This window comes from Teleopsis dalmanni, chromosome 2 (assembly GCF_002237135.1).
Source record: "Teleopsis dalmanni isolate 2A chromosome 2, ASM223713v2, whole genome shotgun sequence".
Lineage (NCBI taxonomy): Eukaryota > Metazoa > Arthropoda > Insecta > Diptera > Diopsidae > Teleopsis > Teleopsis dalmanni.
The window spans coordinates 101,675,143-101,687,070 of NC_051847.1; the positions used below are offsets into that span (position 1 = coordinate 101,675,143).

Below are 11,928 nucleotides of genomic sequence, written 5' to 3' on the forward strand. Positions count from 1 at the left end.
GTGGATGCATAATAAAGTATGTGGAGTTGTTAACAAATAAACTGAAGCGGTTATTTTTGGCATTTGTTAAGTTATTGACAATCCAGTGAGACGAACGAGAATAAAAACAATTTTTAAAGCAAAAAAGTCTGCGTCCTTGTCAAATTTAAAGGCGAAGTGATCATACTATTTGGTTAAAAATAAGCAATGAATTTAATTCCCACGCAACTGTTCTGAGAAATATGCTGTCACTAAAAAAAAATACGAAAATGGGTGCATGTTCAGAAAGGTAAAAGTTGTACGTAATTTTTCTTTCATATTTATATTACTTCAATATTATTTATTTTTAGTGAATTACAATTAGGAAAGCTTTATTCCAAATCAACTAAAAAAACCAACTTACCCCATTTTAAGAGGATAGAAGAGGACTTCAAAAGTTACTTCTTGGTTTTCTCTTCCAGATATGGTACAAATAAAAGTAAACTGAAGAAAAATGCAAGTTTTTATGAAGGCAGAACTTGTGAATCAATGGAGCAAATGGAAGAAAAGCATATAGGTATGTATTGAAAATGCGTATAAGGCAAACCGAAGCGAACTAAAAGGAAAAAATCCGGAAATTAAAAATGCACAAATTAGAGCTTGAAATAAGCTTCTTAAAATTTTGAACGATTCATTATATTGTTAAAAATATTGATATATATTTTATTTAATTTGTTATATTAAATTACTGAAATACAGATCTATATGTGTTCATGTATAATTAGTTGATTTTCCATTATCGACCATTCTATTGTTGGGTACAGCAAGGTTGTTCGATATAGCTGTTGCCTTGTCGTCAGATAAAGATGGCGCAACAGTATCATTATTTAAACAACTAACGTTATGCAAGACTGCTGTAGCAATAATTACACTTTTTTTTCTCATTCTCGTTCTCAACCAGAGAGACAACACTGGAAAACGGTGCTTTCATATGCCATATGAATACGTTACACAATTGTGTATTTGAATAGTGGACTCATTTAACAGGTTTTATAATAACATAGTTGCTATTTCTCTAATCACTGTCTACAACAACCAGCCAACATTCTATGTTCTAATAGACACCCCACTCTTGATTTATAATATATAACGTAATCATTTGTAGAGCCTGGCCAACGAATTACGATGTCTTGTTTTTTTAGTTCGTTGTTGCATAAAGTTTCCAAGCTTAATGATAAAAAATATTTATTTCTCCTTTTTTTTTACTCCAAATCAACTTGTAATTATTTTGACATGATTGCAGTCCATAGCAGCAATTACTCGAGAAAACATTGCGATTTGATAAAACTTTACCTGCCAGTGTGTAGGCAATTCATCTCTAATTTTAGGCAAACAAATAAAGTTCAACCGTTGTTTCGCAATGTGATATAATTCAGTTGTAACTATTTTCGATGCCATAGTTACTGAAATCCCAAATAAATCACCATTGACACGCAGCATACATTCAATTGCGTAAAAACGCAGTGCTATTAACAACATTTGCTCTGCCAGCAAAGCATTATTTTTTCATTTATTTCCTAAGAGCGAAAAATTTAACTGTTTGTGTTATGACCAGGACGTCATACAATTGAAAGTAATTATGTCCATCTAATTTCTTTTGATCGAAGCACTAAAATAGTATTCCAAATTTGATGAATTTCATAAACGCTTTCGCAATCAGAAGTCCAAACTGAGACCATTGAAATAGTTTATAAAATTATCAGAATTCCAAAAAAACTTTGTCTTATTCAATTTGTTTTATTGAGACCTGAAAGTTTTCAAATTGTAGGCATCTGATGTATTTATGGCAAGAGTAAATTCTGAAAGCAACTGATCTGAGAAAAAGTGCCTAGTGCAGTAATTGTGATATCCAAAATTTCATTGCCTATTTCTAGAAATAAAAGTTGGCTTACTGTCATTGCTACATATAAAAAAGTTGTTTCTTAAGATAAAGTCAAAAAGTAACTCACTCTCTTGATTAGTATTAGAAGCTATATTTTACGTTTTTGAGCGCCATTTGTCAGCTGCACAAATATACAAAGATTACTTCAGTTTGATCTTAATTGCTGTATTGGGGAAGAATAAAAACATATTTTTTATGAATTAGTGTTTAAGATCTTGGCTTACCCTTATTACTACAAACGTTATTTCATAATATTTAATCCTGAGTCCGCATACAAGGTAACGGCATACCCAGGCTCTTGTGGCAGGACTATAGCATCGATATCATTGTTAAAATGTTGCATTAAACTGCTAGATGCAGCTCTGTAGTGGTGCTTTTTCTTGTTATATCCATATCAATCATCATCACTCATCGTTCTACCCGGTTTTCTGGAGATTCAGCCCTTTCCACTACCTTGACATTAAGAGCGCTGCCCTAGTTATCCACGTATTTCAATAGATCATCTTCAGTGAAGAAATAGCGCGTGCCTATGTTCTTTTCCTCTTCTCAGTCTTCTAGAATTCTACAGGTAGCTCATCTGGACCTGCCACATATACATTTTGTTATTGCTAGATGATGCCATTTCAATACCGTCATTTCCGAGAACATTTTTTTAAAAGTGAAATGGATAAAAGTGATAATGGATAATAATTGAAGAAATATTTCTTCATACTTTCATTACACTCTGTATATCTGTAACCAAATTATTTTTTTACAAGTTGATGTAAATACCCCAGTGCTAAAGCATTGAGTCAGATAGTTGACTTTTTAATATAATTTGCAGCAAAATTCCTGTTTGTACACATCTCGATTTTCTCTCAATCTTTCTCCACTTTATATTCCAGGTTCTGCGGTACAATTTAAAATTTAACAAAATTTTTAGGTATTGTTTTCGATAGAAAACTTAGTTGGAAGAAAAGTATTTGAGAGCGCGCTAAGAATGTCAGAAAGCTTTTGGTAAAAGGTGAGGATAACATCCTCGTGTTACTCAATAATTATATACGGCTGTCACTAGACCAATACTTTTATATAGCGTCATCGTTTGAATTCTGCATTAATGGTGTTCTGTGCACCACTCCATCTATTGCGTTAGATCTAGTATATGTATAAAAATGTAATAAACAATATTAATTCCTGGTGTAAAGATAATTAATAAATTTATATATATTATTTAACAATTTGCAAATTATTTTAGGGTGTGCGCCGCACACCTCCGCACTTTAGAGCAGTCGTCACTGGTACATACTATTAGACAGTTAAGCCGGTTTAAATCCTTTAGCTCAGTCTAATTTACATCTAGGACAGTCTTTGGCTGCTACACATCACTAAATGAGATGTCGACTCAGTTCAATATTTCTCTAATCTGGGTTCCCGGTCATAGGGATGTTTTCAGCAATTGCAAAGCACAGAAACTAGCCAAACGGAGTGCTTTAGGAAACCAATCGGAACACGACATTATGCAAACTGGTACTGAGTTCTTCCTATACCGAACTTTTTAACAAAAGATAAGAAGACTCTACGATAAGCAGGCATCTGTATCAATTTGACCTATGTGGGTTTGCAAGTGGCAAAAATTCTTCTACTGAATCCTTCACGAGGGTGCCGCCTGGGATGGAACACACAACATTGTCGTCCTGAACGTTGTCATGTTTGTGCTTAGCTAAGATCAGGAAGAATTAAGTTCCATCCTTAGCACTCTTAGCAGAAAGGGTAAGTTGAACTCGTGCAAAAAACGACCAGCAGGGCACAAAAAAATCATTATCAGCGTGCGCTTTTTATGCTCAAGTCCCTTCGGTAAAGTGGAGAGAGATCATTTCAGTGTGGCATTGATCGACGAATGGCAAATGCTGATGGCCAATGGCAAAATGCTGATGGAGAAATGGGTGCTGGTTGAAACCAAATTGTCCGAATTGGTTATGTCCGAGCTCATGACCAATTCTGGGTTGTTCCATTCTCCGACTGCACATATGTGATCCAAGGTTACCGGGTGATTAGATGCGACGATAAGTATTCGATGAATTTCCTTACATGGCGATCATTAAGATTTGTGAGAACTGTGGTGGTTGAAAGCTTAAGCTGTCCCTGCTGCAGAAATTTCATTGAGACCTCGAGCGCCTTTTTGGTTGCCTAAAAATCTTGACCCCCGGACCTTATTCTGCAGCAACTGAAGCTGAAAAATCTAGATGGAAGACTGGTCGGTTCTCTATATGGAGCATCCGCAAAAACATAACGAAAAATGCACCAACGGACAACATTTTGAATAAGATGGAGGGTACTGGCACTGGTTGGTAGATGACCTCATCATTGATAGCAAATTCTATTGATGCGCTTATGGTCAAGATGGAGCAAATAAATCTAAAATACTTTAAATATTCGACGGATAATCTGATTTTCTTATTTAGAAAGGAGGACATCGAGCTTGACATCATCCAAGAGCCCTGGGCTCATAGTTCATATGTCAAAGACCTCAACATCAACGGGTATAATCTTTTCTATGTTAACAGACATATGTAATGCTAGATAGTGCATTTTAATAAAAACACACCTCAATAATTTTCTCTTTTCTCATTTAAGATCATTAGATATCACCACCATCAGGGTAGAGCGGAAGCAAAATCCTGCAGCTCTAATATTATTCACATACATGCCAAATGCTGATGACACGCATCCAGAGGAAGGTTCACAACTTCTTCAGACTGAGAAGCTATCTTTGCTGATGCATTGTGGTGAAAACGTCCGGCACTCCTTATAGAAAAGCTCAGAAATAAGATAGCAACTTATTAGGGGTATTCAGTCAACAGATTAGTTGCTTAGTAGATTATTACAACAAAAATTTGCATACAAAAAAAAACTAAGCAGAGAATATACTAGGGATATTCAGGCAACTGATTAGTTGCTTAGTAGTTGATTACAACAAAAATTTGCACACAAAAATGAAACTAAACAGGGAATCAACTATTTCGGTGATTCTCAGATTAGTACAAATTTGATTAATAGTGCTGCCAGTCCCAAGTGTCGTAATAATAACTTAAAATGAACTTTTGTATAGAAATTTGTTAGCTATCTCTCTCAGCTGTTTGAATTTTGTGTAAACAATTTTCACTGTTTCGCTTTTACTGTTGATGCGAGTGCTGCCAAGGCATTTACACACAACAAACTAATCAGATTACGCATTTTGGGTCGTTCAAGCAACTGATTAACATCAAAATGCTAAATTTTTTTTATATGAAGTTTTTGAATCAACTAAGCAACGAATCAGTTGCCTGAATACCCCTACTATTTCGGAGATTTTCAGATTAGCGAAAATTTGATTATTAGTGTGTCAGTACCGAGTGTCGGCGCTATCGTCATAGAGTGTCTCAAAAAGGAAATTAAATAATAATAACATAAATTAATAAATTAAATTCAGTAAAACTATAATTTTTAAAAGAAAAAAATATAATTAAAAAGTATAAAATTGAATATTCTACTTCTTGGTATATGACACATTTGCAATTTTAGTTATATGATAAATTTAAATTATATTAAAATTTACAAATATTTGAGTATTTCACTGTAAACATATGTTTCGCTTTTGCCGTTGATACGAGTGCTTCCAAGGCATTTGCACAGAACAAAATAATCAGATTGCGCATTTTGGGTCGTATATGAAGTTTTTTAATCTGCTTATAGCATTGACAGACGAACGCACTAAATTATCATTAAGCAGCCTTAAATGATCATTTTAAAAATACCCTGACAGACGGTATAAATTATCATTAAGAAGTTGGTGTATCATATGTTTTTTGTTATTGAAAAAGCAAAAGAAAGAATTTTAAATTCAAAATAGATAAGCAAGAAAAATTAAAGAAACTTGCTTTAATTAAATATAAAATTTATAAAAAAAATATAAAATATATAAAAATATATCGAGTATTTACATTTACCAATGTTTCCAAATATGTTTTGTTTACATTTTGACAACCAAATAGCGTGAAATTTCTTCCATTTTTTATTTCGTTTCGCTTGCATATGCAGCATAACCATTTCTAAAAACCTAAATGATGAATAAATTGGGTTAAATTCGGTCTTTTAAAGACCATAAATGATCATTTAAAACTGTTAAATGAGCAAATAAATTATAATTTAGCCTCTTAATGATAATTTAGCTCCCGTCTGTCAATGCTATTAGCAACTAATCTGTTGCCTGAATACCCTTCTTATTTATTTTATTGTATAAATATTATAGATTTCTTAAAATTAAACGTAATTTCTTATTTTAATGCTTAAAATTAAAATTGTTTTTTACTTAATTCTTTAAAATTACGTATTTTAATACTTTTATTCACAAAATAATTTTTTATATATATGAACTACTTTAAAAATTGTTTTTGCATGAAAAACACTTTTATATATATAAACTTCTTAAACAATTGCAGCATTTCTTTTTTAAATCTGCTTTTTTTAAACAAAATAAACAAAAAAATTACTTTTCTTTTGTTTTTCTTTTTGTCACGAATTAATAATTTTATTCCACGATCTTCGCTCATCCGAGGCTCATCAAAATTCACAATTTATAAAAAGTTTAAGGACTTGATGTACACAAGCTGACATGTGTACAGACTCAAGAAATAATTGAAAAGTTTTAATTTTACCGCATACATGTTTGCAGACCGAAGTTCGGCATCGACCATATAATGCTTTACAAATTATTTTATCAAAAACATGAAAGTAACATATTCGATGGGAATTGAATATGCCAAGCCATGCTTGCGAGTGTAAGCAGGGTATGAAATTTTTTTATGTATTGGATAAGAATTTGTAATTAAAAAAACTTTAAGCGCGGTCACATAAAAAGTATATATTTATAATTTGTTTATCTGAATCATCGCAGTAGCATTTTATGGCAGTGCTTCTGATTCAAACTGGTGGTACCCTAGTTAATTTAAACTTCAAGTAACATCGTTATTTAACTGTAAGTTTACGGTATCATTCATCAAATCGAAAAAGCCGCTTATCAGTAATGTCTGTCATTTCGGAAATTGTTAAAGAATAGTATTAAAATAATTCATTTTACAAAAATCAATCATTATATACTGTTCTATTTTTGGATTTTGGATATACATTATGTATATTGCACATATTAAGAAATATTTGCTTGCAATTTGCAAGATAATTGCTTCTAAAGTACTTTAACCGCATAACAGCAATTATTCGGACGAATGGCCTTATATATGTGGAAAAAAGCACGCATGGGATAGAAAAGAATACTTCCGTTTAAATCCTTCGATTATAACCGCTTTTATATCGAGAACTAAGTCCCAGAAAAGCTTAGTTTTTACTAACAGAATACTCTGATTAGGAAATAATCTGTGCATATGGAATTGCATTATAATGGAAACTAAACGCTAAATTCGTTGTCAGTAAGATGTTATTTAAAAATTATACAATTTTTAATTGGAATTTCATATAAGATTTTTGTTTTTACAAATATAGTATTCACAGGAGCATCATTAATTGGGTTCTTGCCATTGCATATTGGCAGCCGGCGTCAAAATAAGTAGTGCTGGGACTTGAACATGCCAGGAATAGACAAATTACTATTGAGATTCCTTTTACCGCTTGGTAATTTCTTGCCTTAACCTGATTGGAATAGTACCTACTAACCAAGGCAGTCGTCATTCTTTTGAGACAATAAAGGGAGACTTGTCAACAAAATAGTTGTGAAGATACGGTATCAGAAATTATGGGGAAATGTGGAGCAACAGACTAGGTGGGGTGAGTGAATGTAGTATCTTTGTGGGATTAAGGTATACATAGAACATAATTAAAAATGATGTTTTAAGTGAGCGCACTCCTTAAAAATATGCCACTGGCCAAAAAAGTTATTGCTATAGTTTTAGAGCAATAGAAAAAAAATTACGTGCCACTCGAACAGTTTGGCTTCCAGTAAAAGAAAAAGAAGTCTCGTCTATCAGATTACAACAACAAGAACAACCAAATGCTTTGTATCGTTTTATTTTGCTCTGCTAAAAATACTTATTTCTGTTTTTTATTTTCATATATAGTATAAAAATATATGTAGTATAAAAAACAAATTTACAATTTTTTTGGATTTGTTTTTTTGAACAAATAGTTTTTTCTATTATTGATTTATTTATCTATTAAAGTTAGTTTTTCTTTTTTTTTTTTACTAAAAACCCAACTATTGCTCTAAAACTTAAGAAAAGTGATTTTTTTGGCCAATGGCGTATTTTTAAGGATGTGTTTTTATAAAATTCCATTCTCCTTTCTCGAGCGATCTTAGTGTGGGACACAAGCAAATATAGTTCTCAATATAGCTCTCAAAATAGCTCTCAAAAACTTGCAGCAAAATTGGGTCTTTGAAACTGCTTAGGATGAATTTTTGTAGTCTTGCCAAAAACTTAGGTCTTGTTTCATACTGACGATGTCAATTTAAATTTAAATTGGTTATAGTTTTTTCAAGGCTTTTTTTTCTGTTCCAAATTTAAATAAGACTCGTTTCCTTGTGTATCTATTAAACGATTATCTTTTTGTATAGTACATATAATCCGATGAATTTTGTCGATTTTATTGCTCTTTTGATAAAAAGATCAGTAAAAGATATCTAAAATAATTATGAAGTTACCTATTTTGAAGATAATGAGTACTATATAAATCTTATATAATATATAAAACTATCAAGCCTCATAAGATAAAACCATCATAGCATGATTTATTACTTAAAACAATAATTGCATAAATATATATACATAATTTATAATTCTTTATGTTTTAACATAAGTTTAAATAATAACAAAATTTAAAATAACACATACATACAACAGGAGAGTTAATTGATATGATTATTATTTAAAAATTAAGGTTTATACAGTAATTACCACCTTAGATAACTTCATTAAAATTTAATTATAATTATACACAGAAATGCGTGAAAATTTGTTCGGCGGAAGGTAATTCATATTTTACTTAACATTCGCATAAATTCACATCGGATAATTTATTTTTCAAATTATTGCTACAGTATTACAATTGTATAGAATAGAAATTCTATATATTGATTTAGATGATCCTACTACTTTAAAAAAACAGTAATGCAAAATTGTTCCGCAAGCAAAATAAAATAGTTTTTTTTAAATTTTTATTTCTAAAATAATTTTTATATAATAAACACTTTTATTTCTCTCCTTTAAGCTTTTTATTTAAAACATATAACAGGTATACTCCATATTTATAAAGTATTTCATAACACATCTCTACATCATTTAGCAATATTTACCTAATTTTTCTAATTTTCTTTTTCTAATTACTAATCAATGTAGAGAATGATACTATTCTTTACCTGAAGTACGATAGGTTAACGATTCACTGCGTCGTCGTCTCGCATAATGCCACCAGACATGTGATATACCTTGCAGTATAAATGTTGTAATTACATTGCCCAGATTGCTATTGCACTATTTAAGATATTTTAAGTCAGTGTTTGTTATGAAGTCTAATAACTTGTAAAAATATTAAAGGATACAATTGATTTTAATTTATAATTAAGAAAAGATAATTGAGATATAACAAGACTATAATTTTTGTTCTCATGCCCTATTTACTGGCATCAATGTGAATTTGAGTTGGAACATAAGAACTGAAAAGTTTTAAAATAAGTTATAAACTGCAATAGGTCCTTTGCTGCATTTTACTAACTCTCCTAGTAAGATCAGTCAATGGGTTAGATATTTAGGAAAGGTTAGGAAATTATTTTATTGCTGTTATTTTCTCTTATATGGGCCATATCATACCCCGCTCCATTTGTTGTTCTAAGAACTCTACGCTTTTTTTCAAGAAAGAGCATTTCTTCCATTTTATTAATAAGTTATATTTTTCGGTAAAAGTAATATTTCTGTTTCTTAATACCGTTTTCTTTATAGTCAGATGAATGTGATGTCATACAGAGCAGATCCTCTTTTCTTTATATTAAATTTTGGAGTATTGTACGAATTTTTACGTATGATTCTAATGACGCAGGTGAATTATATTAACTGAAATGTAACTTTCAAAAATTTATCCTGTCCACCATTACGACAAATGATGTATACTTCATATTTACTTAGCCAAAGCGACAAGCGATTTATTGTGGACTTTTATTGGGAATTTTAACGAATATTCTTCAGTCGTCTGTCAAAAGTGATTTGTAAACATAAATTCAAACAAAATTAAAAACTTTTACAAATTTAAAAATTGTGAAAAAGATTGCTAATTGCTAACAAATCTATGCTTATTAAGGCATAAATGTTTTTAACTATTATTAGTTTTGATGTAACAGAAATGTTTGAAATTTCCTAAATTATTGTTATTGTTTTGAATTCTCTATTCATTTTAATTTTTCAATAAGTATTTCAAATTTATAAAAGATTTAGTGTGCCTTGGGTTGGGGCACATACGAAACTTTACTGATTATGAAAACACTAGCCGCACGGAGCGGTACGCAGATCTTAGATCAGTCATCGAATAATCCCGAAGCTTTTGAGGTATACATAAATTAGTCAGTGAGAAGGGTGGGGGGGACTCTGAGAAACCCCCAGTTATCAAAGAGTAAAAATGCCCACACGCACTAACTCGGAAAAGGCTCAACATAAAAAAAACAATATTTAACAGATTGCAACAGTCATATCAATATATCGATAAGATACTTTAGCAAAAGACTTCTTACTTTTTGCCGTCTTTACTTTTGAGCGGTCGCATATAATTAATGTCAAATTCAAATCAGTTTTTTCAAAACTAAATTGAACTGAATGCGTTTTTTTCTTCCATTGCATTATACATTTTTCTTTACATCACATTTCTTTTTATTTATTTCAGCTGTGATTTTACAAGTTTTACAATGTTTGAATGCGGGAATAATAGTATATTAATAACTGTACAAAAATATTTTTGTCAACTAAATCCTTTAGCAGAAAAAATTATAAGCGATATAAATGACATAAAATCAAACTATGGTCAAGTTTGGACTAATTTAAATCACAATGAGCAAAACGATATAATCAATGACACGTTAATTAATCCTGAAATTTCTTTTTTGTATGATTCGTCATCTAAATCATTGAATTTAACAAATACTCGAGATGTATCTGAAATCGTTTTCCAACCTAATCCAATCGAGTCACATACTACTGTAGTTTCAAAAGATTTTGACAAAACTTCACCAAATGACACAGATGTGACGAAACCAAATAACGCGATATTAGTCAAAAATAAAGAAAGCAGTATAACAGGATATGATGGACATAACCTTCGCACATTTAGACTACAAAAAGTTGCGCTAAAAGCAATACATGACGGCAATTGTGAAGACGAACACTCAAGTCCATTCAGTTATCGCACAAAATCACAAATAAATTTAACAATATTCTTTAGTGATTATACCAAAGCGAAAACGGATAGTACAACGGTTTCTGAAACTAGAAATGATAGAACTTTAATACCAGCAGTTCAGCAAAGTTTTCAAACATTTAATTCTGAAATTGTAAAAGTGAAGAATGGGAAAACAACTGAAAATGAAGAGAATAAGGTTGATAAAATTAAAGAAAAAGGTACATACACTGTATTTTCAGAGAATATTAGTACCGAAACTAAAAAAACCGAGTCATGTTTTAAGTCTTTTATAAAACCACCATTCAATTCAGAAACGAATAAAGTTATACATATGCCATCGATTGATAATGAAGAAAGCTTTAACTTAATGGATTATTACAGGAATGATACTCTTATGACTTCCTCGTCCTCTTCTGTAGCAACTTCAGATGATGATGAAAAAACGATATGCGAAAACGTTATGTTACTGGATAAAGATAATAATTTGAGAAAAGGGTTTGATTTCTTAAATAATTGGTAATAATTTTTGAATACTTTATTGTATTTTATATATTTTATAGATATTTAAGATTTATAATCAATTTTTCTCATATTTAGATTTTGTACTTTAATTTATAGTAACA

The 11,928-nt window shown here is 30.8% G+C and overlaps 1 protein-coding gene across 7 annotated transcripts; it reads left to right on the forward strand.

Annotated features, from left to right (window-relative positions):
• The first annotated feature begins 440 nt into the window (after positions 1-440).
• Positions 441-11,928, forward strand: LOC119681517. 7 transcript variants are annotated; one of them, XM_038094732.1, is made up of 3 exons: positions 6,740-7,341; positions 7,415-7,696; positions 10,793-11,928. In XM_038094732.1, the coding sequence occupies exon 3, from the start codon at positions 10,815-10,817 to the stop codon at positions 11,823-11,825; it is 1,011 nt and encodes a 336-aa protein (XP_037950660.1). In that variant the 5' UTR covers positions 6,740-7,341; positions 7,415-7,696; positions 10,793-10,814; the 3' UTR covers positions 11,826-11,928. The 7 variants fall into 7 exon arrangements, with proteins under 7 accessions (XP_037950665.1, XP_037950660.1, XP_037950662.1 ...); XM_038094734.1 differs by having other exon boundaries at positions 7,424-7,696; XM_038094733.1 differs by having other exon boundaries at positions 6,740-7,337; positions 7,393-7,696.

Excerpts from the sequence above, each read along its gene's own strand:
- LOC119681517 (XM_038094737.1), top strand. The coding sequence starts at position 10,815 with ATGTTTGAATGCGGGAATAATAGTATATTAATAACTGTACAAAAATAT.